Here is a 27,040-nt window from a genome sequence, read left to right on the forward strand (position 1 = left end):
ACTGTACTTTGCATATTTCTAACCCCAGTCTGTGATTGGATCCCTGCCCTCAGACTCCGCCCCCAGACCGCCCCTAGATATTGTTGTGTCTGGGCCTAGTCCTGGTCCCTGTGCTGTGCATGGCTTATGGGTCTTGTCCCTACTTTATTTTCTTATTAAAGTTCTTTTGTTTTCGGGCACTCCATTGAGCCTGCTCCTTTCATTTGCACCTCAGTTTCCCTGGAGTCAGGGGACACTCAAGTTTTAAGGATGGTTGTAGCCACCCTCACTGCTACACACCTCTGCTGAAAACTTTAGTCCTGAGATAAGAATTAAATTCAGAACTGTTCTGTCTGTAATCAAACCTGTATGCAGCTCATAAACAGAAGTTCAAGCCAAGAAGGAGAAAGTCACTGGTCCCTTTGGACTTGGAAGCAAGGTTAACTGAAAATTATTGAAAGCTAAATTTGCAAAAAAAAGCAGGATCCTCTAAATAGTCTCAAAAACTGTGAAAAAGTGATCTGTTCAAAGTTTTGCTGTAAAGGCAAGAAGAGAACTGAGTGATGGCTCAAGGATAAGTCTTGAGTTTTCAAATACAAAAAGATGCATCTGAAGTTAAAATATTCATCAGTACATTGCAGAATACATTTCATGAGCTGGACATGTTCACCCACCACCAGCCTCCAGAGCTGATCTCTGCTTAGTGATATTACCAGTCTGGAAAACAACAAGAGATTCTGCTGAATATAATGAGTGGTTCACTTGTCTCAAATGTATTCTGACACACAAAGGGCAAATTGAGGGGAAATAGCAAACACAGGTGGGTCGTGAGTGCACACAGGAACTGGCAGAACCTTATCTTCAATTTCAGTTCATACAGCTCTTCACTTCCCCATTCCTCAGGCTTTATAATTGAGGTTGGCAGATACAATCAGTCACGAATAAGGAGCGTCTTCAGGGGTTTATAGACTCTCTGGTAAATCCCAGCTTCCTCAGACTCCCAGGAGCTGCTGAGTAACTGGTTTTGGCAATGGAGTTGGTGTCTGGTATGCCAAAAATCTTAGACAGCTGTAGCAGCTAATGGACTAGAAAATTGCATTGCTCTATTTTCACTCTGGAAGCTCAGCCTGTCTCTGCTGGAACCCATGGCTATTTTGAAACCTATGGGAAGCAGCAGACAGACATGCTAATCCTCCAAGGCTGCTGCATTTTATATTCAGGTTTTTTAATGGACCAATTTCCAGGTTGACAAAATTTCAAACAAACCATTCAAAAATGTGTCTGAAAAGCGTGGGGAGACCTTTCCTTCTGTGTGAATGATCTGGCTGTGAAAAATGCTTGAGTGTGCAAGTGGACACAAGATGTCATCACATCACTGAGCTGACAAACCTCACACCTGTGGGAGGGAGGCCGTGTTTCTTCCTCCTGGGGGATTGCTTGCTCTGGGTGGGCAAGCACAGTCTGGGACACAGTGGCCACAGTGGGGATGGGAAAGATCAAAGGGCTGTGGATTGTCCCTACCAGATCCATCTGCACTCGGGTCCACTCTTGCTTGTGGTATGAAGAAAAATCTTTTGAAGGTAAACTGAATTTGTGGTACTGGCGGTTCATCTTCTGTAACAGAGATGATTTCAAGACTTCCAGTCGTGGGATTTGTCTCTTGAGCCTGACTCAATGGGAGAGGAAAAAAGAAAAAAGGAAAGAAAATAATCATTATAATGTTGTCATAGAGTCACAGAATGGTTTGGGTTGGAAGGGACCTTAAAGATCATCCTGGTCCACCCCCTTCCACTATCCCAGGCTGCTCCAAGCCCCAGTGTCCAAACTGCCCTTGGACACTTCCAGGGATGGGGCATCCACACCCCTATCTGGGTGTGTTCTGGGCACCCTGTGCCAGGGCCTCACCACCCTCACAGTGAAGAATTTCTTCCTAATATCTCATCTATACCTTCTTGTAGCCCCCTTTGGGTACTGGAAGGCCACAAGGTCTCTGTGAAGCCTTCTCCAGGATGAAGAACACCAACTCTCTCAGCCTTTCCTCATAGCAGAGGTGTTCCATCCCTCTGAGCATCTTCCTGGCCTCCTCTGAACTCACTCCAGCAAGGCCCATGACCTTCCTGTGCTGAGGATCTCAGAGCTGGACACAATACATCGTTATGTACCTAATGTTCATGTGGGAAGTGCTTATAATTAATTTACCAGCAAACTATTTTAATAGAGGTTAATTTTTGGTCAGATTTGTCTAAGCACCGGAGCTACTTTTAATAACTCACACTGGGGGTGTGAATCCACCCCCTGATCTATAATTGAAATAGGAAACAAGAGAAAGACTAAAAGGCATAGGACAGCGGCACAGCACCTTACAGGATCCTCATTCAGGGGAATTTTACTCCAGTAAACTTTTAATGACTTACTACACAGGGGAAAAAAAAAAAAACCAAACAAAAAACAATTGAAATGAGCCACACTAAAATTCGGGGCAAATAGATTTGAAATCCTAATTTCTGACTCTGGGGTTGCACAATGGAAAACGGAATCAGAATTTTCAGCTCACCGTGGTGGGAAATAGGTCCAGTTTTGTAAAAGACAGTGGAGCTGGTAAGCTGTAAAACCAGTCCCAGAAAAAGCTTACAGTGACACATTTTAGACAAAGAATACATGTTTTATCTGTGACATTATATCTATAATGGAATATAACCTGGCGTATTTTTCACCTGTCATAAGGTTTATGCTCTTCCATTTGGTAAAATTTCACCTACATTTCAATGAATGTAAATTAAACTTTGTAGAGAATCTGCCAGCATGACTGTTAAATATTTAAACCAAAAACCTTCTGGCTGGTGCAAATTTGCCCATCAGCAAACAAAACAGCATTGTGAGCTAAATTACATGCAAGCCGCACACTGACATTTCACTTATTCACAGGCTATCACATGCTCCCAAACCTTCACTCACCTCTTCCTGAGAAGTCATAGTTAAAAGCAAAACTGTTTTCCTTCTTCATTATCAAAAGCAACCCAAAGGAAGGTCAGAGTTTGCTGAGCCACTCTGCTCGGGGAGGGTTTCCAGCCGGCCGCTGCGCGCGGCATCGCGGCCGCAGCCCGTGTAACCCAACCTGGAGAGGGGTATCGGGTGGCCCCGGATGGCATAGCTACGGAAGGGGGGAGATAAAAATTCAGCACGCTGTTTAATTAGCTTAAGAACACCAGGCAACACTGTGGGATTTGCAAACCTTCCTGCAACCCCTTGGCAAAGGAGCCCCACGAACGCCACGTGAGCACTTGTTCATCCTCTGTCAAAACCGAGGGCCCTGAACACCAAGAGCTGTGGGTGGCAGAGAGCATCAGCCCCAGGGCTTCATCTCTTCAGCACACAAAGCTCACAGACTCACCTTGCTTCTCCTTCACTTGGTTTAGCCGTGTGCCTGCACAGGGTTTTTGAAAAAGCAGCGTCTCATGTTGCTGAAGGATCAACTCAGTTGTACGCCGGCAATTAGAAAATGGAAATGTGCATTCAGCTGCAAGGAATGCTCAAGAGTAGTAATAATTTGGCTGTGCTGTTTTCACTTAGAAGAGAGATTCCCGGCAGAGGGAAGGGTGGAGGGAAGAAGGAGAAGGAAGGATGATGCAAAAAGCCACAGGAGTGTAAAAGGCTTCCTCAGGAGAGGCAAGGGAGGAAATGAGAGTTTTCCATGATTAAACCCACATCCCTGGAATATGGCTGAGATGAGAGAAGCTCTTCAGTCCCATTTCTGTGCATGATGGAGAGTGGCACTTCCAAAGGAGAGGACACTACATCATGATCCTGTTAACTTAACCATGACATCAAGAATCCTTCATCATCTCCTGTGTCACTCTTTCAGAAGCCTTCCCTGGAAATGGGGATACTCTCCCCACCAAGCCTCAGATAGTTCTGATGGTTCTCCAAATGTCTGGAGAACCAGCTCAAGCTGGTCAGGTGTCCCAAGGGGAGTTTCAGCCAAAGTGGGGAAAACATGAAGGCTCATTTCAGGTGACCAGCAGCTCAGGTGATCCTTTCAGTCCATGGGGTGAGGTGTCCCATCCTCCAGAGAGAACACTGATTCCTACAATGAGGACAGAAAAAACTGTCTCCAAAACCAATTCACACACTCTGGCCACACTGGAAAGGCTGGGGACCAGCCAGGGTTAGCTCTGCAAAGGCTCCCAGTGTGACTGGCACCACTGGAAAGGACAAGTCCTTCTCCCTGCTTTACCCTGAGCTGCTCCAAGCTCAGCCTCAGGTGTGGTGTCTAGATGGGACATTGAGTTTAATCTTCCACTGTTTGGTTGCTCATTGCCTTTGGATAAGAAGACCAAAGTAGGAGCCCCACATGATATGGGCAGGAGGACCTGGAAACTGAGCCCAAAAGAAAAGTTTTGGCCTCCAGACTAAGTTCCTACACGCTGTAGGACAGCCCCACTTGTTCCCCCCAGTGCAGTTGCAGCTCAAGTGGGTTTCTTGGCTTTCAGGAGACAGTTTAAAGTGAAAAGCTAAAAGGTTCCACCTCAGCCCCTTCAGCCAGCCCTCTCTGACTGTGGTTGTTACCTTTGGGCTCCTCATCTTGTTCTGCAAGGGCAGATAGGAAAAGCTTTTGCTTTTTCAGCCACCCTATGACAAAAATTCAGAGGCGTGGATTCTATGAAAACAGGATGTCAGCCTTTCGTCAGAAAAGATCACAAGGGGAGTGAGGTTTCTTTATTTTATTTTATCCGCCTCTTTCTCTCTCTCTGTTTCATTTTCTGACTCCCTCCTTCACATCCTCCTCCCACCTCCCAGTTTCTGCCAGCGCTGAGCACGCGGAGAGGGGAGGACACGAAGGAGATGGCAGTGGCCGAGGCACAGCTGTACGCAAAGGTGTCCACCAAGCACCGGGGCAGGAGCACCTCTGCCCTCCTCGAGCCTCTCCTGGCCAAAGGATTCCCGGCTCATATCGCGTGAGTAGTGTGCTTGGCTGCCTTTGCACAGCGAGATTTATTTAAGATGTGAGGCGTTTGCCATGAAATCTCAAAACAGGCAGCCTGGTTTTTTTGATCAGGAGATGGTGCTGCTCCTGGGGGTGATGTCTCCATGCAGGGATCAGACCTCTGAATTTCCTGTAGAGCAGTGTGTATTGCCCACATAGCATAACCAACCTGCTCAATATCCAGTATCTTAAAATACTGTGTAAATCTAAAGATGCACACCCTTCCACATCCTGAGTTTTGGGAGGCTTCTCCATGAGTTGAGAAGTTGACCATAGTTTGCTCTTGGGATGCATCTTCTTTCTTTTTTTTTTTTTTTCTGCTTATTACTTTTATTATAAGGGAATTAAACATGGATGTAATTTCTAACCAGAGGGTTTTTTTCAGGCCTGGCAAAAAATCTCTTGCTGGATGGTGTCACTGGAAACACTTTTTGTCCCTTAGGATGCCCCATAAGTCTCTCAATTTTTCTTCCTGTCTTGAATCTTGAATTCCAAAAATCATGTCCTGCCTAGAAAATGTCATAGCGAAAAATGAGGCACTACTCTTGGAAACTCCAGTGGATGAGAGAATAACTGGTGACAGGTAAACAAGTTACTGCAAAAGAAAAGTGCCAATCATTCCTCCCCCAAACATCTCTCCTTTTGGACAGGCAAGTTTTGGGGAGGATTTTCCAATTTTTGGATGGCAAGTAGGGACATTTTGGTTCAAACTGTTAAAAAAATTAATCTTATTATTTAAGTATCAAAGAACCCCTTATAAAAAAAAAATATTTTAGAAAGAAGAGCAATATCTCTCTACCTTTTGACTGAAAATTGAGTGGAAGGGGTTCCATTTTTAAGTGCTGTGTTGTTTTTTGGGAACAGCTGTGGTAGCAATGTCAGACACGATGGGCACAGCTCACAAGGGAACTGTGAGTCCCCTTCTCCCAGTGATGCACAGTGGGATTTTAGCTGTGGGCTGAAAACATGGCTCATGATTTCTCTGTTAATAATGTAAGTTGGGCCAGCCCAAAGTAATGGCTACTTTTTCAAGTTTTATTCTGCTTTATGTGATGCTTTTCCAATCCCCTTCAAAACACTTTCTGCTGTTACTGAGATGACTTTGTGCTTCCCAGTTCAAAATCAAAAAGCAGCAGCAGAAATACTGTGCAAATTGATGTAAGGTAACAAAATATCAAAAAGCAATTCTAAAAAAAAATATTTCCTATCATTGACCTTAAGACCTTCAAAATTTTGATTGTGTTTTTAAAAAAACCTTTTAGCTGTCTCTGTTGTCCCTCAATTAAACCATGAATGAAAGTAGTGAAAAATTTCTTCTGAGATGTCCTGGCCTGAGAAATATGAGGTGGGGTAGAAGTATTACAAAATCTTCCATCATGTACAACCAACAGGCCAAAGCAGCATTTCCCCAATGAACAAAACTCAAATATGTGAGGGTCAAGATCAAAGATCAAAAAATTTCCACAAGAAACTGTGCCAGCAGTTTTTAGGGAAGAGCCAACTTATTATCACTGTAGATTTATTTTTAATCTACTTTCATTATAGATTCTCATTGGTTTATTCTTCTGTCTATCTGAGAGAAATTGGTACATGCAGAACTTATTCTTTGCATTATTTTTTAGTTTTCACTTCTCATCTTGGAAGTGTAGGATTAGTCACAGCCTGATGCACCCCTAGTGCTAAGGTCTCTATAAACCTTGCTGGAAATCATCCTACAGCCAACATTTGTGGTGAGACTGGAGGTGGGGATGGCTATGGAGAGGAGCAGAAGAGAACAACGAGATGGGACCGAGCAGGATGGCAGTTCATGGCCTCAGGTCTCACTTGTCTAATTGCATTTAATTTGGAAGGCCCCATGGTAAAGAAAAGCTGAAGCCAAGCTCTGTTTTAGCTCCAGAGCTGTTTGCACAGAGCTTGCCCCAGGGAGGAGAGGCGTGACACGAAGTGGTGAAACACTCACTCAGAGGCGCAATGAGTGGTTATGAACCCTGGCATCATTGCCACTGACGCTTCCACAGGGCTCAGCAAGAAAGGCTGAGTGAGGAGAGGGACACAAACACTGTTGTTTGTGTTTGGTGTGATGGAGAGAGAGGGCTCAGCCAAGGCACAGAAAGGAAACGTGCAGTGTTCAGTCACAGAGCTGGCTTTAGACCTCGTGGCATTGATCCGGCCATGGAGTTGGATTTACTTTATGGAGAAGAGAGGTAGAAGGTAAAGTTTGTGATGCTTGTCCTCATCCCTGCTGAGCCTCACTGAAGAGCCAGCAATGGCTGCATATAAATGTTATTAAGAAGCCCAAGTATGGTTTTTACTCTGAAGAGAAGACAGAAGACTGGGAGGGAACACAAGGGTGAGTCCTGCAGCTCAATGCACACACTGCTGACATGTGTTTGGATGCTACGGGGATGGATGAAGAACAAAAATGGAAGGAGACAACACAACTCAGTGCCCTCAGGAGCCAGTGGCCACAAAAGAGAAGGAAAGACATCAGCAAATGACAGGAAATTCAGTAGTTTTTTTCCAGCATCTTCTGTCTCTGCTTCCCCTTCATGTTCCTTCTGAGAAGTTTGTAGGTGCGTTTCAGGGGTGGAAATGGGTTTCATGAGTGCAGCTGCTGCTTGAACACTGGAATCCTTCCCCCATCACCCAGTATTTAGGCACAAAGATTTGCTCATGTGAAACACGTGGCTGGCCTTTTGAAAGCTCTAGTTAGAAAAGGAAATGCGAATCAAATCCCAGCCCAGAGTGGAAGTTGCGTTAACAGAGAGAAATGAGAGATTTTGTCCCTCAGCTTGGATGGAGCTGCTGGATTAGATCTGGCTCTCTGCTGGCTGTGGGGGGATCCTCAATCCAGATTTCAAACCCCAATATAAGCATGTTTTGCTTAGTTTTAATGTTTGGCTCGGCATCTTGAATCAAAACCTTTTTGCTAAGAACCAAGAAAAAGTTGTTCTTACAGTGCTTGGAGAGATGGTTTATCTAACCCCAAGGAAATTCATATAGTCAGTAAGGCTGCTAAGGAAACACCTCCAGAAGACAAAGGAAGGGGAGGACAGGTTACCAATCTTCCAGGAATTAAAGACTAAAGGCAGTGAGGAAAAAGTTATCTGGTTTCAAGAGCAGTAACACCTGCTAGGAAAATCTTCTTGCTAAAGGTCCTGCCTGTGCTGGAAAATAGACTTGATGCCCATAGTAACTAAATGCTTTTACTTTATAAAAGCTTTCTTTCTGGTATTCTGAGGATCCAATTTTGTGCTTTTTCTAGGCAAAAAGCCTTGGTTGCTACTGGACAAAAGACAATAGAAGATGCAGTAAAATGGTAAGTACCTGTGATTTCTAAGGTGTGCCTTCACATTAAACCTGCCTAAAAATCCTTTTTGATGTTCTCATTCTGTCACTGAATTTGAAGTTAGCTTCCCTAAAAAAAGAAAACAAACCTGAATTTAAGATTGATTTTTTTTTCCCATTTATTTCACTCAGAGAAATATTTGTACTGATTCTGGGACACAAGGTAACTTGCAGAAAGTCCAGGTAAATTAAAAACAAGCAGCCAGTTTTACCAATGAGTCAGTTCATGGGTCTGGTCAGAAAATCCTCCTCAGCTTTAAGTCTCCTTAAGGAACAAAGAAACAGGGAAAATTCTTGTAAACTCATGACTGCAGTTAAAAACACATGCAGAAATAACAGCTGAAGGGGAACAGAAAGACCCATCACAAAGTAAGGTAAAAGGCTGAATGGTCAGAGGGAGGTATTATTACAATAATAAAAATTATAATGAAATATAAATAATAATAATAAATATTAAATAAATATAAATAATAATTTAAATAACTTCTCAGCTTTGAATGCCACAAAGTTTTCTCCTCCCTCTCACGAGTCTCACTGTGTTTACATCTCATTCATGTACTGATAACTGATCTTTTTTCGTTGTTTTAATTCACCTTCACATTAAATATAGTCTCCTTGCACTTTCTTTTGGGTTTTGTTTTGCTTTTTTAATTTTTTTCCCCTTGGTTCAGTTGCTTTTTTCTTCTATTTTCTTTTCTTTTGTGAAAATCCAGAGGAGGCATTTGAGAATGTTCCTTCCAAATAATTTTCAGTGATGCTGCCACACTTCCCAACAACCACTCCCAATCCAACAGCTGCAAAGACAAACTTACAGCACGTGAAGGACACGATGAACGATATCATCACACAGCATCTGAGCTTCTGACCTTTCCTTGTGCACTTTTGACTTGTCTTGCTTGCTTTTCTTAGGGCTGAATAAAAAGGCTCTTTTTGATGGCTTTTTTCAAATTTCAGCTAGTTTCAATTATGTCATTCTTCAACATGTTCCACCCATTGCCTTTTTCCTCCTCCAGTCCTTTGTTTCCAGTTATCAAAAAGTGGAATGGGGGGGGTGGGGAGGAAGACAAAACTCTAAAAAGATATTTTTTATTTTCTCTCATTTTCAGATACTGATAGAAGTGAAGGCACATAATGAAATGTAAAGTACTCAAAAAATAAGCAGAAAAATAATTTCTCCATTATTTTACGCATATATTACGGGTATATATTATATATATATATAAATATATAAATATATATATTTTATTTGTACATATACTTAGTTTTTTATATATTTTTTATATATATATATATGCTTCAGAGAGGAAAAAGAGCTTTTTAAATTAAAAATAATTTCTCCATTATTTTATGTATATATTATGGGTATATATTATGTATACATAAAAATATATAAATATATATATTTTATTTGTACATATACTTAGATTTTTATATATATTTTTATATATATATGCTTCAGAGAGGAAAAAGAGCTTTTTAATTTAAAAATAATTTCTCCATTATTTTATGTATATATTATGGGTATATATTATGTATACATAAAAATATATAAATATATATATTTTATTTGTATATATACTTAGATTTTTATATATATATTTTAGATATATATATATATATGCTTCAGAGAGGAAAAAGATCTTTTATTTCAGCTTCTCACTTGCAAGAAAATAATAAAATTGCATTTCCTTTATCTGATCTCTGCTGTGGAGGCTTTCAGCCACACGAGGGAAGAGCCAGCGGTGCACACACTCAGTCTCGGTGCTCTGCTCTTGATTCCAGGTTGCATTCCCACTGCAATGACCCCTCCCTGGATGACCCAATCCCTCAGGAATACGCCCTTTACTTGTGCCCCACGGGCCGCCTGCACAGCCGCCTGCAGGACTTCTGGCAGGAGAGCAAGCGCCAGTGCGGGAAGAACAGAGCCCACGAGGTTTTCCCCCATGTCACCCTCTGCGACTTCTTCACGGTGAGGCAAGGGGAGTGCAAGGGTCACATTTCAGCTGGGTGATAGTTGGTGAAACTGGGCCATCTGCGGGTGTCTGACACCAGAACTTGCTGGCGGTCAAATGACACGACCCAGGTCCAGGCCCGCTGATTAATGTCTGAGTGATGACAGCTAATGTTTGAGTGAGATGTTTCGGGGTAGCTGATCCATCTAGAGCAGCCCTGTGTGGTCCAGCTGCTGTCAGGCTTCCATGCTGCATGGATTTGGGATGATAAACCTTCCCAGCCATCAGCCAGCTGTGCAGCAGGGACAGTGTTATCACGGGATGCAGGCAGCTTTGGTGCAAGCCTGTGGGAATCTCAGGAAAAGCTCTGCCTTCCTAGAGAACCCCATCAGCAGGTCTCTGCTGTGGTGGCATGTCCCACATTCTACTCTTTTTATTGGATCTGAAGATTTTGTGAAATCTTTTGTGAAGTCCAGCACTTGACTGGTCTGGAAAAACTCTGGAGCCTCCTGGAATCCAGTTTTAGCATGTTGATGGTGCAACACATGGACATCAGCTGTATTTGGGATGTGCTGAAATAGGCTTGGGCTAGAGCAGCTGGACAAAAATTACTTTGTTCATCATACTTCTATGTTAAACCATTAAGTGCTTCCTTCCCCCTAAGGGTGGGTTGTGATGCCAAAAAGAAGGGACAGTGAAAATAAGAGTATTTTGTTGCAAAATACTGGGTGGTTGGTTCTCTGTCACCATTAAACACAATTATACGGAACAAACCTCATTAATTAATGATGAATGCCATGCTCTTGGGAGGCATCAAGTTTAAAGGCCTGTCTGGAAGAGATGACAGCATTGCAGCCCTCACCTTGCACATCTCAGTAAAGGACTGTAAGATAACAGTAACACAAATTCCTACTTAAAATTAAAGAGGGAAATCAGGATCCCCGTCTTATTTCAGACTGGTTACTGCACACCTGACAGATGGTAAAATATTTTGGCTGTTTCCTACCCTGGCTAGATACACCTTGGGTTGAAGGCTCCATCTCCTGTTACAGAACCAGGACTGTGCAGATCCAGCTGCCAAATACTGCTGGGTTTAATGCCAGGGATTTCAGGCAAATTCCTAGGTATTTTGTGTTTCTCAGGAAGTTTATAGCCCCACAGTTTTCTGGCAGTGCTGTATGACAGAGGCTACAACACTGGCTGTGAGCTGCTGGGTAAAGGCTGCTCCTCTGTTTTCTTTCAGTGTGAAGACCAGAAAGTGGAATTACTGTATGACATCTTAAAGCAAGTTGGTGACAGCTTTTCCCAGAGCTTTCCACCATCCATTTCCCTAACACTACATGCATCTCCCAGCTACCTTGGCTTCTTCATTGATGACATCCAGGCAAATGTCCTCAAAGAGTTTGCTGTGGCATTCTCATCAGAGGCTTCAGCCCTGGCAGGTAGGACCAACACCAGAGGGAAAATGAGTGGGTTGTAGCACAAATGCATAGCCACAGTACTGAAAACATTCCCTGTGTCTCCAGGGGAGCTCAGATAATGTTCTCCTGCCAGCAGCCAGCCTTTTCTCCTACAGATTTGCAAGCAGAGTAGCCAGAGGAACATGTTTTAGTCTTTGAAGACACAGCACTTTTTGCCTAGAAGCTGAAATGATCCTGTGTACAACTTGGCAGGTGATTGCTCAGGGACACAACACTCCCCACATCTCCACCCTCATGGTGCTGTGGCCCAGCTTGAAGGCCTGGCTGCATCCCTGGGAATAGTGCCTAATATCTTCTCCAAGGGAATCTGCATCACCAGTGGAGACTGGAGGGGCACAGCCCCACTGCTGCTTTGTCTGGGAGAAACGCGTTCAGTACATCTCAGCCTGGGAGAGGAATCAAACCATGATCATTTCCTCATTTCCTCAGGGGTGAAGCCAGGAAGCAAACCCAGTCCACATTTGTGAATAACTTTGGCATTAATTAAAACCATGACACCCTTCAAAACCATTACTCAGTCGATCTACTCTACCACTAGTTACTATGATATTTCCTGCATCATGCAAATTGTGTAGGATAAAACAAGAGGAGCTTTAAACAACCTTTGTTTCTGTGTAGTGATGTGATTGTTTCATCCCTAGACTGCCACGTGAAGCCCTCCTTGAAGCAGTTCCACCTTACCTTGGCCCACAGGTTTTATCCTCACCATCAGAAGACTTTGGAACAATTGGCCAAATGCATTAACCCAGGGGAGCCGTGCCAGTGGGTGGCTGCTCTCTATTCACGGGACATGCGTTTTGTGCATTACCAGGTACTGCAATCAGATTTATTTCATTTCCTGAGCCTTTAATTTTCTTTGCTACAGTTAATTTGCCTTTTCCAGCCTTAAGAAAATCTCTGCCTGCTCAGCACAGTGTTTCAAAGTGCAGGGTAGTTTCCAGCACCATTTTCTCCTAAATCAGTAGATTATACCTTTATTTTGGTAGATTGCTTGTCCTGCATGTCTCAGAATCTAATTCCAAACCCTAGCAGAAAAAAACCTAATCTTACCATGACGTGAGAAAACAGGAGACAGGAAATCATGATCCTTCAGTATCTTCTAGGATTTTTCAGTTTACAGTTTTGCAGCAAAATTCCCTTCAGCAAAATTAGTTTTCTTGATTGTTCCTGCCATGATGAAAACTGCAGCAGTGAGCAGGGATCAGTTCTCGCTGCTAGTTTTCTGCTTAGCAAAATCTCAGTTGAAGCCAGTCAACTAAGATTCAGTTCTCATCTCCAAATTTTAACTATGGATTGTTCAACAGCTTTTTGTCAGACCAGTAAATCACTTTGTCTCAAGTCTCATATTGGATTTTAGTCACACTCAGGAGAGCTGCAAGCAATCACAAAAATAGGTCAGATCTATGTTCACTTTCAAATACATCTGTACCAGTTACAGAGGGGAAAAAAGTATTTTTGTGAAAACCAAGTGCCTGCTTTTACACATATAGTAAGTGTGGTAGTGTCCTTTTCCTCTGCCAAAATGCTGCTGAGGAGCAGGCTGCAGAGTGGAAAACAGAAGCGGTTCTGTGTCCAGGAGAGGCAAACAACCATCCCCTGAGCAGCACAGGAACATCCTGACCCTGCTGTGTGTCCCCCCAGAGGCTGAGGGCACTCTTCCAGTACAAGCCCCAGAACATTGACGAGCTCCTGATCAATGCTGGGGATTTGATCTACGTGGACCCACGGCAGCAGAGCGACGTGAGCGAGGGCTGGGTGATCGGCACCTCGCACCGCACCGGCTGCAGGGGCTTCCTCCCAGAGAACTACACCGAGAAAGCCCACGAGTCAGACACCTGGGTCAAGCACAGGTACCTTGGTGTTCCATGGGCCTTGCTTTCCTGCTCAGGAGCCGTGGCAGTTCCTCCTTGCCGGGAGCTGTGGGCAGAGGGGGAATCCTGAAGGTCTGGGTGGGATGCTGGGATGTCTTCTGAGAGAAAAGAGACAGGACATGCACCTGCAGACACACAGAGTTCCTAAGTCCAGGTGCTCGAGGGATGACCCCTGTTCACTCTTGAAGAACCTGAATGCCCTAATGAATTTTGAAAGAGCAGATTCTGCCAGGGCAGGCTCAGCCTTTAGCCTGGCTCTCTGGTCTCTTCTTCTTTTCTCAATTCAAGGGCTTGCAAAGTTAGCTTGAAATGAAACCACACAAAGGTTGCTCCACCACCTTGGCACCACCCTTATCTTGTTGATGTGCTCTGCATCAGAAGGCACCTGCCTGGCTTCCTGCACTTCATTCTGCAGCTGACATTCTGCAGCACAGCTGATGCTACTTGTAGATTAAAGCAGATTTTTCTAAGATGGGAAGTTTTGGTGCACTTCTTGATGTCTCAGAAAAAGGGAGGAGGCCACTAGGTAGTATTTCCTGCTTGAAGGTCCCACTTTAGCAGGGTTACATTCACTATACATGATGAATTCCTAATATTTTAACCTCATTTTTATGGGGTATATTCCAAATGAACAGCAGAGTGATGAGGTAGATTGCAGGTGTGCAAAAAGTATTGAATGGAACACAAATCCTGACTTGCTGATCCTGTAAACAGTATCATGACTCAAAAGTCTCTTCTATTTGTGTTTGTGCTGCTTCTGCTTTTCCTACAGGGAATATGTTTTTAACACAGCTTTGAGACCCTTCACTAAAGCTGGAAAGGAACCCAATGTAAAGCTGAATGGGGAAGCCCATAATCTCAGCATGTCAAGGAGTGCAACCAATGTTCTTTCTCTTCAGGTAATAGTTTTTTCCATTTCTTATCTTTGCCACATGCTTTGGCAGATATGCTATTAATTAATGGCATTTAGTAAATTTAGTGTTCTTCATTTTCCTCCCTCATGTTTTCATAGTTTTGTTGTACATTTATACATACCATTTTATTTATTATGTTGTATGTTTATTTTTACATACAAGCTCACACTGTATTGTATAATATCAGATTTTTTTGTAATGTATATGATGCATATCACTCTTGTCTTTCATTAATCTTTCCCTGTTCCTGTCATAATAGCAAAACACATGAGTTCTTTGCTCAGGTTTGTCTGAGCACAGCCTCAGTGGGTATGGAGACAAGTCTGACAGGTGAGACACAGGCACAGCCTGCCCTGACTTCCACATGGCTTCAGGCAGAGGAATTAAATCAGAATTAGGCTCACTGTTCATGGCTGATCTTATGTCCAGTTTCTATGGATGTTGTCTTGGAGGTTTCCACCACCCCAGATCACATTTAAATGTTCCACTTTCTTCTTTATTTTTAGATATGTAGCTCATGCAGATAACTGCACAGAACAGCTAGCTGGAGTGGTTAACAGCACTGGTAGGATCACATTTTTCACTCAGGTTCAGAATCAACAGGTATCAATTTTTCCTGTGTTCACTGGTCTTCTGGTAGGAAGAGCAAAACAAATAAGGACTCTGATTTTTTCCTACAGCACATTTGTACCAACATTGCCTTTTTGGCTCTGTCAGAGATGGCAAAATGCACTTTCAGCACAGACAAGGGTTCAGAAACCCCTTTAGCTTGCTGGCCCCCACAGCCTTTCTTCCTGCTGTGCTGGGCAATAACCCTGGGCTGGTTTGTGCTAATATCAGAGAAACTGAGTTCACCTGGAGGGAACTTCCATCCTGGGGCCTCCAGGACACCATGGATATGACTGTAAGAACTTTCTGAACAAGTCACACATCCTTCCTCTGGCTCTTGGCCTCTCTTATCCAGGTCAGATCTGTGGCAGAGCCAAGGCTTGGCCTGAGACACAAGTTTTGCAGATGGGCACATCTCCAGTCTAGAGTTTCCCTGGCCCCTGTGCTCCTCTCAAGCAGAAGAAGAAGACCACAAGACCTTGGGTTTATACTCTGATCTTGTGGCAGTTGATGGGTGTTTCATGGCAGAAGTGCAAGTATTTAACAGAATGCATGAATATCAACCTCAAACCACTTGTTAAGAGTTCCCTTCTCTGTTGCTGAAGATGCAGAGCACTTCACTCAGTGCTGCAGCAGTAACGCTCTTTTAAAGTTTTAAAACCTTTGACCTGTTTCTCCTTATCTTCTTCTCATTTGTATTTAATGTGCATTGCATACTAACCCCAAATTACTTCAAGCTTATTTGTAATCCCATGCAGTTTAAGTGAAAAACAGTGGTCTTGTAGGAGATCTGGGTACACTGTTGATTTGGCCACACTGTTATGAAAATGTAGAAGCAGTATTTTCACTTGGAAAAGAAAGAAGATCTTTGCATTAGTCCTGGTGTAGAAAAGGGTATGACCAGTCAGATCTTAGCTAGTTTTCTGGTTTTTGTTTATATCAAACATATGATATAAATTAAAGTTATGATTCCTTCCCATACTGAGATTAAAAGATCTGTCACCAGCAGTGTCTTTCACTAGTGCTAAAACAGAAATAGAACCTGCAGCCCATGAGGGTCAGGGATGTGACCTTTGACAGGACAAGAGGAAGTGGCCTTAAATCACACCAAGGGAGGCTCAGGCTGGATATCAGGAAGAATTTTTCCACTGAAAGGATGATCAAGCATTGAACAGAGTTCCCAGGGAGGTGTCGAGTCACCAAACCTGGAAGTGTACCAGAAACAACTGGATGTGGCACTCGGTGCTGTGGCTGAGGTGACAACGTGCTGATCAGCCAAAGGTTGGACTCAATAATCCCAAAGCGATCCTTAATGATTTTATGATTCTCTTTCATTTGCCTTTAGTGGAGATCCAGTCAGGTTTATCACTGTCCTAAGGACAGGTGTCTGTTATAGTGTCTCTTCTCCAGGAATCCAGACTTTCCCTGCAGGTTATAGATAACATCCTTATGAAATAAGGAAATTCATCCTTATGAAACTCCCTTTTCCCTGCTGTCTCAGAACGCCGCCCTGCGGAGAGCGGTGCTGGTGATGCGCCACGGGGAAAGAGTGGATCAGGTCTTTGGCAAATCTTGGCTTCAGCAGTGCCTGACTGCAGATGGTGAGTAAGGTAACGGGAGGATCTTCAAAAACCAGCACCAAACCAAATCAACCCCAGTAATGGTAGAAGAGATTTAGTCTTTGTGTAAATGTCAACACTGGCACAAAGGAGTGATAACAGCACAAGTCAGGCACTGCTTTGACCCGCACATAACCAAGTCACAATGTCCTAAAGTCCTTCATGTTTATGGTCACTAAATTCTGCAGGCAAACCAAGCCCTTGTGTCTCACTGGTACGTGAACAAATCACAGGAGCACACTCGTCACCTCTCACTATGCGAGGGGATGGTTGTCAGACCCCTCCACCTGTCTGTGCCTGAGTCAGAATCATAGGCTGTTCATCAGTCACACTCCATCTGGGGAAATCTGTGGTGGAAATAAAATGTCAGCACTGACCTAATTTCCTCTCTCTCTCAAAAAAAAGGTGTGTTTTCAGGTGAAGAAAACTGACCCAAAGCAGGGAAATGTGTGTGTCAGGAGGAAGGAGGGGAACAAGAAATTCACAAGTGAGAGCTTTATGCTGAAAGTCTCCCTTGCTATGCTGGAGAATCCCCTTATTTAGTGCAAGGAATTCACACCAGATAAGGAGAGAGGTACTTTATTGCTGCATGATCCATGCATTGGTTTCATTTTGATTCAGTGGAAATGGGTTTTTTTGGTCATTTTGGCAACTGTAAAAGAGTATAGATAGGGAGTCAATTTTTGTTTCTCTTGAGTCCCACAAAGCCAAATTCTCCTGATTTCCTGATCTTTCTCTCCTCCTCCCCATTTGCTCCTTCTGAGCTTGAAGAAGAGGGAGCTATTCTGTCAGGACAGATGATTTCCCAAGCCAGTGTTGTAACCTTAAAACATGACCCCCTTTAAGGTAATAGCACTGTCTGGTTTTCATCAGTGAGACACTGACTGTAAAACAAACATAACACAGCTGCTGCCTCCCTTGTGCCACAGCAAAATGTCCTGCCTTGTTTCAGGGAAATACTACAGAGCAGATCTGAACTTCCCCTCCTCCCTGCCGAGGCAGAAAGACAGCATGAAGCAGTTTGAATGTGATCCTCCATTATCCTGCTGTGGTATTTTCCAGTCAAGGCTTATAGGTAAGCTGGATATTATCCTCCTGCAAATGGAAGGGTTTGGGAAGCAGGCTGTCATCACCTGCCAAAGCTCATGCTGGCTTTGCAGCAGAACAATTTCCTATCAGCACTCACTGTGGCCACAATTCTCTGTGGGCAACCACTGCAAGATCTTCTTAAATTGTAAAATAGAGAAAACACAGCTGGTTATTTGTCTTTGAGACCCCCCCTCTTGCAACTCCTGGCAGAGAAAATCAGAAGGAAGAAGCCAGAACACTACCTGTGCTCTGCTGCTTGTCTGCAAGGGATTGATGTCTTATGCAGCTGTCCCTGAATGGGCAGTGAGGAGTGAAGGGGCTGGCCAGAGGAAGCAGCTCCGTGGTCAGCAGTGTGGTCACCTCCCTGCAGGAGGATGGGTGATGTGGGTGACTCAATCCACTCACCAGTTGGAGTTGTTTGTGCTCCCTGAGCAAGATGCATGACTGTGACAGTGCTGGTCTGCTGCAAATGTTTGTCTCTGATGGCTCAGATATATGGAGATAGCCAAATGCCTAACTGCTGTTTGCAGGTTTGGTGTAAATCTTCTGTAATTATCTTTCCAACACTCATTTTAGAATTGATGTTTCCACCAGAATGAGCTTTCTAATGAGCTCAATCAGCAGATAATGGGATAAAAAAATGAATAGGAAGGGACTGTCAATGTATCCCGTGTTGATGAAATTGCAAAGCTCTGAGCTGTTTTTTTGCAGAAAGTGGTTTGTAGTCATTTCTCATCTGTCACACTTTGCTGTTGCCATCCAGGGGAAGCTCTGCTGGACCAGGAGGTGACAGTCAGCTACGTGTACTCGTCCCCTGCCCTGTGCTGCGTGCAGACAGCTCAGCACATACTGCAGGGTAAGGCAGCAAAACCTGCCAGGTGCTTCTGCCACACTGGAAACATCTTCACCAAACTTCTGTGAAGTCTCTGACACGAGCAATTAGGAAGATGTACGACTCTGTGGTTATTTGTGGTTTTCTTTAGGCAGGGAAGGCAAGGTGGTTGTGACTAGGTGGTAATGCAGGCAGCAAACAAACCTGCTGGTGTGTGCACGTTCTGTGGGATGTATCACAGTAACTCTGGTCCTTCCTAGTTAGAACAGAGTAGAATTTTATATGAAACAGAGGTGTTTCTTATCTGCTTAAATTCAACATTAGTAGCTTTTCATCAAATCACCACTGCCATCTCTTCCAGAAAATATTTTGACCCAAATATCAGATGTTTCCAGAGCTCTGAAGGATCTGAATGTGAATCAGATGCTTCCACACTTTCTTCTGCAAGCCAAACTATTTTTTAATCCTTCATATTGCAGAACATCTTTCCCTTCCTTTCCTCTCCCTCTTCTTTTTTCATCTCCTGTTCCTTTCAACAAGTTCACAGCTCAGTACCATGTTTACATCAGAATACATTTATTGCTCCTTAGTAACCCCTCTTGAGAATACTCAAAAAGTAACATTTCTTTTGACAAGACAGTTCCATTTCTAATACTGGACAGTTTGGATGATTTACTGCCCCACTGAGGAACACTGAGCAAAATGTTCTAAAAAAATGGTAAAAACATTTCCTTTCTGAAGTTTATTCAGATTGCAACATTGAAAAACTGAGTTTTTTCCTTCTAACAGAGCATCACAGGAGAGCTTCAAAAATCATGATTATGATAATGATAATAATAATTTGTAGTCCCTTTATGTTAGTTAGATAAGAATATAATGGTGGTTTCCTTTAATCAATTGGTTGATAATAAGTAATTTGTTTCCATTAATGAAAGTACAACAGCAAACAAGGCAGACTGCATATAGCACTTTGAGTGTACCTTTTTCATAAGATACAGTTCTTGTTCTTACAGGGCTTAAATTAAATCAAAAAGTCAAAATCAGGGTGGAACCAGGACTGTTTGAATGGACCAAGTGGGAAGCAAGCAGAGCAATCCCTAACTTCATGACTGTGGCAGAACTGGTGGAGGCATCTTATGACATAGATACAACTTACAGGTAACTGCTCTGTGTCTGGCTGATGAAGCTGTGGGGATTTTCCCTGAGATATCTTGTCCTTTTATGTTTCATAAATCATTACAAACACTGCAAAGATTGGGTGATTCAGATCAAAATAGGATATAAAAATAAGATATGCTGTCACCAGCACATGGGTGCACTAGCACAAACGTTTTGTGCATGGGACCAGCCCTTCTCTGGTGCTGCCTTGACATTGCTTTTACCTTTGCTTTGTGTGCAAAACACTTTAGAAATGGGAAGAATAACCTGATTTCCAGTGACAAAGAAATGTGATGTTATGTAAGGTCAGTCAGCCCTTGGCAGAGCAGCAGCAAGAGGTTTTTGGGGACAGGCAAGATAAGAGCCTTTCACTTTATTGATGCTTCTGGCACTGTTTTAAGTTGCTCAAAGATTAATACTTTGCTCAGCAAGGGCTTTTTGGAGCCCTCATAGCTTGGTGGGGTGAGGGTCGATGCCTTTTCTGAACACTTGCAAACCACAGCCCGGCAGGAAATGATAAACCTCCAATTCAATCTAGCTCCTCATCTCGTTCACAAACCAGGCTGCTCGCTGTCTGCAGTGCACAGCCAGATCCAGGAAATTACTCAGCTGTCTCTGGGATTTCCCATGTATTCAAGCAAGGGGGAAAGGAAACATCTCATGTCTTAATGCATTCCTTACAGCCAAGGATGTATCTTTGTTTGAGAGTGCATAAAGACTCCAAAATCCTTCTTTTTTTTTGGAGCACAGGTATTCTGGTGTGTTTTGCACTAGCAGACTGTATTCTCTAAGGGTTTTTTGGTACAAAATCACTTGCCTCAAAAGAAACTCTGCAAATACACCACAGTGGGAGGTTCAGAGGGGAAATCTCTAGGGCAATGTTAACTACAGTGTTTAGGCCCCTCACAGCTCACTTAGGTCCAGGCAAAAACAGGGTGGATGAACTATAAACTTGCACATAGAACGCCAGTTTCTTCCCATCACATGCATGGTTGAAAAAATCCTTGGGTGCCAGGTGTTATGAATGAGTGTTTGAGAATCACTTGAAGAACCACCAGCAAAGGGTAAAAACCAGATGTAATATTAAGCATCAACAAAATTCACTGTCCATTCATTGTCTCCAGCTGAGTTCATTGGACAGCAGGGTCTGGTTTTACCATATTCAACCACTGCAAATGTTGTTCATCACCCAAGCCCAGACCTCTGACACTGCCCTGATTCACAGCAGTGTGAAAGTCAGGCTCTTATTTTTTTGGGGTGCCTGAAAAGCACTGGTATATAAAAGAAAGAATTCCTGGTCTCAGCATGAGTGGTCAGATACTTTGGAATGATGCATTGTGATTATTGCCCCTGGAAACACCTTTTTTTTAACTCTAGCAGTACAAGTCTTTACTATCCATTTGACCAGCAATGCAGATAAGCCTCATTCAGAGATTTTTATTTTAGATTTTTATTAACTGGGTTTTTTGAAGAGATTAATGCTGAGGTACCAAATCTTGCAAGCATTCACATCATGAGTGTCTCTCCTTTGTTTGAACTCAGGACTGGAAAACCCAGACAGCTCTGCAGCCCATGTCTGGGCAGTGGTCCTTGCTGGCAGAATTGCTCAAAGCTTTTCTTAGGCATAAATCCTGCTTTAAATAATCTCCACTGTAAACTACAAGTTTTATTGAAGCCTGGTTTTCCCTCCATCTGGTGCTTTATGAGCTATGAGGAGACTTAGCCGTGAGATTTAATGGAAATTACTCAGAGAGAAGCTAATGCTTCAGACAAGCAGAGGTAACAGTGTGTCAGCCAAGTCAGTGGATAAACCTTTTAACTAAGTGCCTTTTCTCTGGTGTAGTCATTCAATGATGCTAAGATTGTGTTCATCTAGATTAACATATATCTGTAATTTTATTGTCAGGGGTAACTTCCCACTCTCTTCTCTGGTGCCATCAGAAAGTTATGAAGACTATGTCAGCAGAAGTTCTGCGGTTATAAAACAGATCATCAGTGACTGCCCCAGCAAAGGTAGAGGTTTCAGGTCTTTGAATATTCTGTCAGACACTTGCAGTAACAGGAGCTGGCAGAGATTTGCCAACAGAAACACATTTAATGTGAGCTGTTGGCATTGCAGAGAGCTCAAGGTAGACTCAGTGCTTGTCCTGGGCTACACTGAAGTAACATACATGCAATTTATGGGATAGAAATGAACAAAGTAAAATGAAACTGAGATGGTAGAGTACTAAATTGCAGAAGTATATGCTTTTCTTGGCCTTTCTACATCAGGATGTAGCTCAGCAAAAGATAATACACTTTTCTGGAAAGCTCTTTTCTGCTTGTAAATGCCTTCTATCAGTAGCTGGCATGCTCAACACACCAGATACTTTCTGCCCATCACAACATGCTCTGCCACATTATCAAAAAGGTCTGCAAAGGTGAACATCCCCAAAGCCACCTCATCCCCATCTGCTGATGGGGAACATGGCAGTGCTGCAGCTCCTTTACCACAGTTCTTTGCTTTTCCTGCTGTGCCAGGCATCATCCTCATGGTGGGCCACGGCTCCTCCTTGGCATCTCTCACCCGAGCGCTCACAGGGCTCCCCAGCAGAGACAGCCGAGACTTTGCCCAGATGGTGAGGAAGGTAAGAGGATTTGGTTTCATCAGGAAGCCTTTGGGTTGTCTCATTATGTTTTTAATAAGGAGACTGCTTATGCAGCAAGAGGTGTGTAACAGCATGCCAACACCAGTGACATCAGCTCTCTCGTTCCAAAGGCAATCTCACACACTTTTAGCAAAGCACTGGAGGTAAAGAGAAGGATTTTATTCTGGGAGCTTTGAATGTGACTGGCAGCTGAGTCTTTGGAGAAGATTTTCATGTGGAAAGTCAATGCCACATAACACCTACAGACAAGAGGCACATTTTGAAACCTTTCCACTTGGAACTGGTCTCCTTCCTTTTAAAGTGGAAAAAGAAGGCTTTGGGGTGACTTAATTGCAGCCTAATTTAAAAGGGAGCCTATAAGAAAGATGGAGAGAAACTTTACAAGAGCCTGGAGTTACAGGACAGTGGGAAATGGCTTCAAACTGACAGGGAGTAGGTTTAGAGTGGATACTAGGAAGAAATTCTTTACTGTGGGGGAGAGTGAGGCACAGGAACAGGTTGACCACGTATGAATGTGGAGTGATAACACAAGTTCATCTTTCACCTCTCGGGCTTCCAGCCTGTTTTTTGTTCACTTCAGCAGTGACAGAATATCAGGGGTTGCTCTTTTCTGTAGCAAAGCCTCCGTTCATGTCAAAGCAATGACCCTGCTGGTAACTTCCTTCCCAGATCCCTTCCCTGGGCATGTGTTTCTGCGAAGAACAGAAAGAGGAGAACAAATGGAAGATGGCCAACCCACCAGTGAAGACATTAACTCATGGAGCAAACGCAGCATTTAACTGGAGAAATACTGTCATGGAAGATTAAAAGGTCATCTCTGCCTTTGCAGTTGTCAAAAAGGAGCCAAAGGCAGGTTATGGTTCATCACAGGGCAGTGATTCATCCAGAAGACACACAGAGGGTGGGAAATGCCCTCTCTGAGTTGTCAAAACACAGAAAAACACTTCCCAAGTTTGGTGCCTGGATTTTGTTTTTATTTTGGTGACTGCAAAGAATGAACTCGTGAAACAGAATTGAAGTGAGAAGTAACACTTCTGGTGGTGGTGAGGAAAGTACCTTTTAACTTTCCCTGAGTGTAGAAATCTTCAATAAATAGGGATGTAACTACCTGATATTCCACTCCAAGAGGCACTGAAGTTAAATAATGTCATATTTTTTGAGACCAAACTGCATCCAGCAAGAATTCCCTTTCCGTTTTTTCTCTTCTTCAGTCACTTGGATATTTTCAGACAACAGAAAAACTGGGACTGAAAAAAAGTCAACTCCTACCCAAAGAGGGGACCAGCTCTTGCTAAAGCCACTGTGTTTCCTGCTCACTCCATCAGTTCTGTGAGAGCAAATACCACACTGACTCTGTGTTTACCTCTTCTATGAAGGGAGTCCATTTTCTTTCACACAAGCTCCTCATCCAGCAATTCTCAAGCGATGCATATTGCCAAAGGGTCTAAAGTATTCCTTTTTGAAGGGAAATCAACTGATTGTTGTTTCTGGGACAAAGAAAGATGTCCTGTGTTATTGTACTGGTGACAAAACTGACATGAGCAGCTTTAACTCTGAACCCTTCCAGAGGTGGCACTTGCCCCACAACAGCTTTGCTTTGTGCTGGTTTGTGCCAAATTTATTAATGGTGACCTGAAAGGTTTCTGCAGCTCTTCTCTAGGCACTGTGTTTAATTAAGGGAACTTAATTAAGCAGCCCTGAAATTTCATGCACAAACAGGAACATGCCTTTCCACTGTGTATTTTTTTCTCCTGCTTTTCCTTTCTGGTTATCAGATAACTTCTTCCAAGAAAGTACAATGTTTCTTTCAATGAAAGGAAAAATGAAAATGTTTCTCTCAGAGCATGACTAAAAATGTTTTCATTTTCACTCCTCACTACCTGCTCCTATGTGACATCTGCCTGCATGCCATTAGCCATCAGGGCATGCAGAAGAGCCCATCCAACATTCTGGCTTTGGGGCTGAGAAGTGTCTGACAGGCACCTTTAGCTGTGAATGTAGAGATTTTGTTATCTCAGCTGTGCAGCTACAGGGATTCATTCTGACTTTCCAGCTCTGGTGGAGTTGCTTGAGCTCTCAGTTTTCTGACAGTGCTGCAATTTTACTGTGAAAGTCAAATGTCCCAGGGCCAAGACAGGAGCTCTTTAATGACCAAGGGCACAGGACTCGAGCTCAGGAGACAGGTGGCTACAGCTGCAGTCTCAGAAAAAGAGAAAAACACCAAATGTCACCACAACCTTTTCGTAATCAGGGGAAGCAGGATGCCACTGCAGTGCTGAGAGGATTGTGGCTTGGTTGCTTTTCCACATCTCAGCCTGACACACATTGCTGTCAGCCAAAGGAGGCAGGTGTGGTGAGGGATGATTTTGCTCTGAGCTCTGAAGATGGTGGCCAGGCTCCTCTGTGGTCAGCAGGGAGGGCAGTGACTCACAAGTCTGGCTGAGAAAGGGCTCTATGGTACAAGAAAATCAGCAAAGCCACTTACAAGATTGGTAATTTCTAATTAATTAGTAATATTAAATTTCATTACAGATTTTCTTCTACCTTTCTGGAGATAACATGGGATTTTTTTCCATAATGCTCTTATGCATTAATCCTAGATTGGGTCTGCAAACCCCAGTTTGGTTTAAGAATCTGTGTCTTCCTTTAAAATACCAAAATAAAATACCAAGTGAGATCTCTCCCTTCACCCAATGGCATCAGATGTATTGTCAGGGTGAGTCTCTTGTGAAAAATAACCTGTAAGAACAGCTCCATCTCATTTCTCTAACAGCATCATCTCCTTTCTTTAAGGAAAAGAGCTTTCCTGTGCTGCTGTGCCACTGTGTATAACATAACAATGAAATAGTTCTTTTTGCTTTTCAGTCCTTCTGGTCTGCAGAATAATGTTTCTGAAATGACAGTCTAATCCTGTTATTGTCCATCCAGCTCCTATCCTGAACGAGTGTGTGCAGCTCCCTAGTGGCAGGTGACAGGAGGGGAGAAGAACATGATGGCTAGGGAAAGTGTCTGTCTCTTATAGAGGATGGATTTTACTGCTCCACCCAATCTTGGCATCTATTCAGATGCCCACAGTCCATGGACAACACTATTGACAAGTTAAATATACTCAACAGGCAGATTCCTAAAACGCTCAAACCAAAATCCCACTGTGCTCTTCTTTTATTCTCAATAAAAAGGAATTATTCTCACTCCAAGGAATTTTACTTCAGTGAAAGCAATGAATTAAACTTCAGGGCATGTTGAAAAAAGAGTTTGGGAACTTTTCTTTTCTGGTGGTTTCTAATCCAGACATCACAGTGCTAAGGAAGTGAGGACAAATGCTTAGTCACAAAATACTGTATTAAAGTTATAAAGACTTCTCCATGTCTGCTGTTTGATCCAATTGAACAGAAAGAACATGAATAGAAGGAACAGGCAGCACACTCAAGAATCCATTGAAACTCTCACAGTCTTAAAAATAGAAGGGCAAGGACAAGTTCTTCTATTCACAAGAACCCTGATTTTGGCTTTCTGGGGACCCCATGAGTACAGCTTCAGCTCTGAACACGTTTTAAGATCAGAGCTGAAATTATGTCTTTAACATACAAGGTTTCTTGGTTGTACAATCTGGTGCTTGGGGGAGAGAGAGAATTCCTACTGTGGTGTGTACACAGCATGAGACTAATCACTAAACACATGTGAAATGAAGAAAATGTCCTTGGAGTCTTCCAAGTTATTTTTGTGGTAAACAAAAGAAATAGGAAATTATTTTCCAGTTTTTTGTTTTGGTTTCTTTGGCTTTTTTCAGTTTTTGGTTTTTTTTGTTGTTTTTGGTTTTGGTTTTTTGTTGTTGTTTTTTGGTTGTTGGTTGGCTTTTTTATGCAACTTCTAAAATTATTTGTTGCTTTACTCCATTGCAGTTTTCTTTCACTGGACCCATTTCATTACAAAGTTATGGACTTCGATAGATGCTTTTAATGCTGCCCTGAAAATCTGAATGTTTTCCTTGTATCTTAAAATGTGAGAGCATAAATTCTTTTCATGAAGACCTGCAGTGAAACTAATCTATGGTGACGTGATCCCCTGTGAGAATCTGAGAAATTCTGAATTCTGAAATCTGAGAAAATCTCAGATTTCTATGGCTAAATGAGGTCTGGTGTGATTGAGGGATGAGGAGGAAGAGCAGCAATTTTTATAACAATAATACTTCTTCCATACCCTTTGAAAGGAAATTAACATCAAATATTGTATTGTTTGGGACTACTTTTAGGCAGAAGAGCTTGGACAGACAGTTGAGACAAATTCTTCTGAAAAGTGAGATAAAACATGCTATTAATGTTCTGATCCTGATTTTTCCAAAGTTTTTCTCCTTACGCCAGCATTAACATTGGTGCAAAGAATATGCACAGTTCTGCTGACTCAGAGATGTAGATATTTCTATTTTTGCACTGTTTTAAGTCACATGTGAGGAATAAAACAGTTGAGTGGATTTTTTTTCTTCTCCAACAAAAACACCGGGGATCTCCAAAAGGAACAAGTCCTGTTCTCAGGAGCAACCTGTAACGCATTCAAGA

At 42.9% G+C, this 27,040-nt stretch overlaps 1 protein-coding gene across 1 annotated transcript; it reads left to right on the plus strand.

Moving 5' to 3' along the window:
* Positions 1 to 103: 103 nt before the first annotated feature.
* Positions 104 to 26,058, plus strand: UBASH3A (ubiquitin associated and SH3 domain containing A). Its single transcript, XM_023924526.2, has 14 exons — positions 104 to 4,934; positions 8,229 to 8,282; positions 10,094 to 10,280; positions 11,507 to 11,705; positions 12,386 to 12,555; positions 13,386 to 13,594; positions 14,388 to 14,514; positions 16,640 to 16,739; positions 17,710 to 17,832; positions 18,610 to 18,702; positions 19,692 to 19,836; positions 21,743 to 21,849; positions 22,357 to 22,463; positions 23,154 to 26,058. The coding sequence occupies exons 1-14, from the start codon at positions 4,822 to 4,824 to the stop codon at positions 23,289 to 23,291; spliced, it is 1,872 nt and encodes a 623-aa protein (XP_023780294.1). The 5' UTR covers positions 104 to 4,821; the 3' UTR covers positions 23,292 to 26,058.
* The last annotated feature ends 982 nt before the right edge of the window (positions 26,059 to 27,040 follow it).

Source organism: Cyanistes caeruleus, chromosome 3 (assembly GCF_971803275.1).
Source record: "Cyanistes caeruleus chromosome 3, bCyaCae1.hap1.1, whole genome shotgun sequence".
Classification (NCBI taxonomy): Eukaryota; Metazoa; Chordata; class Aves; order Passeriformes; family Paridae; genus Cyanistes; species Cyanistes caeruleus.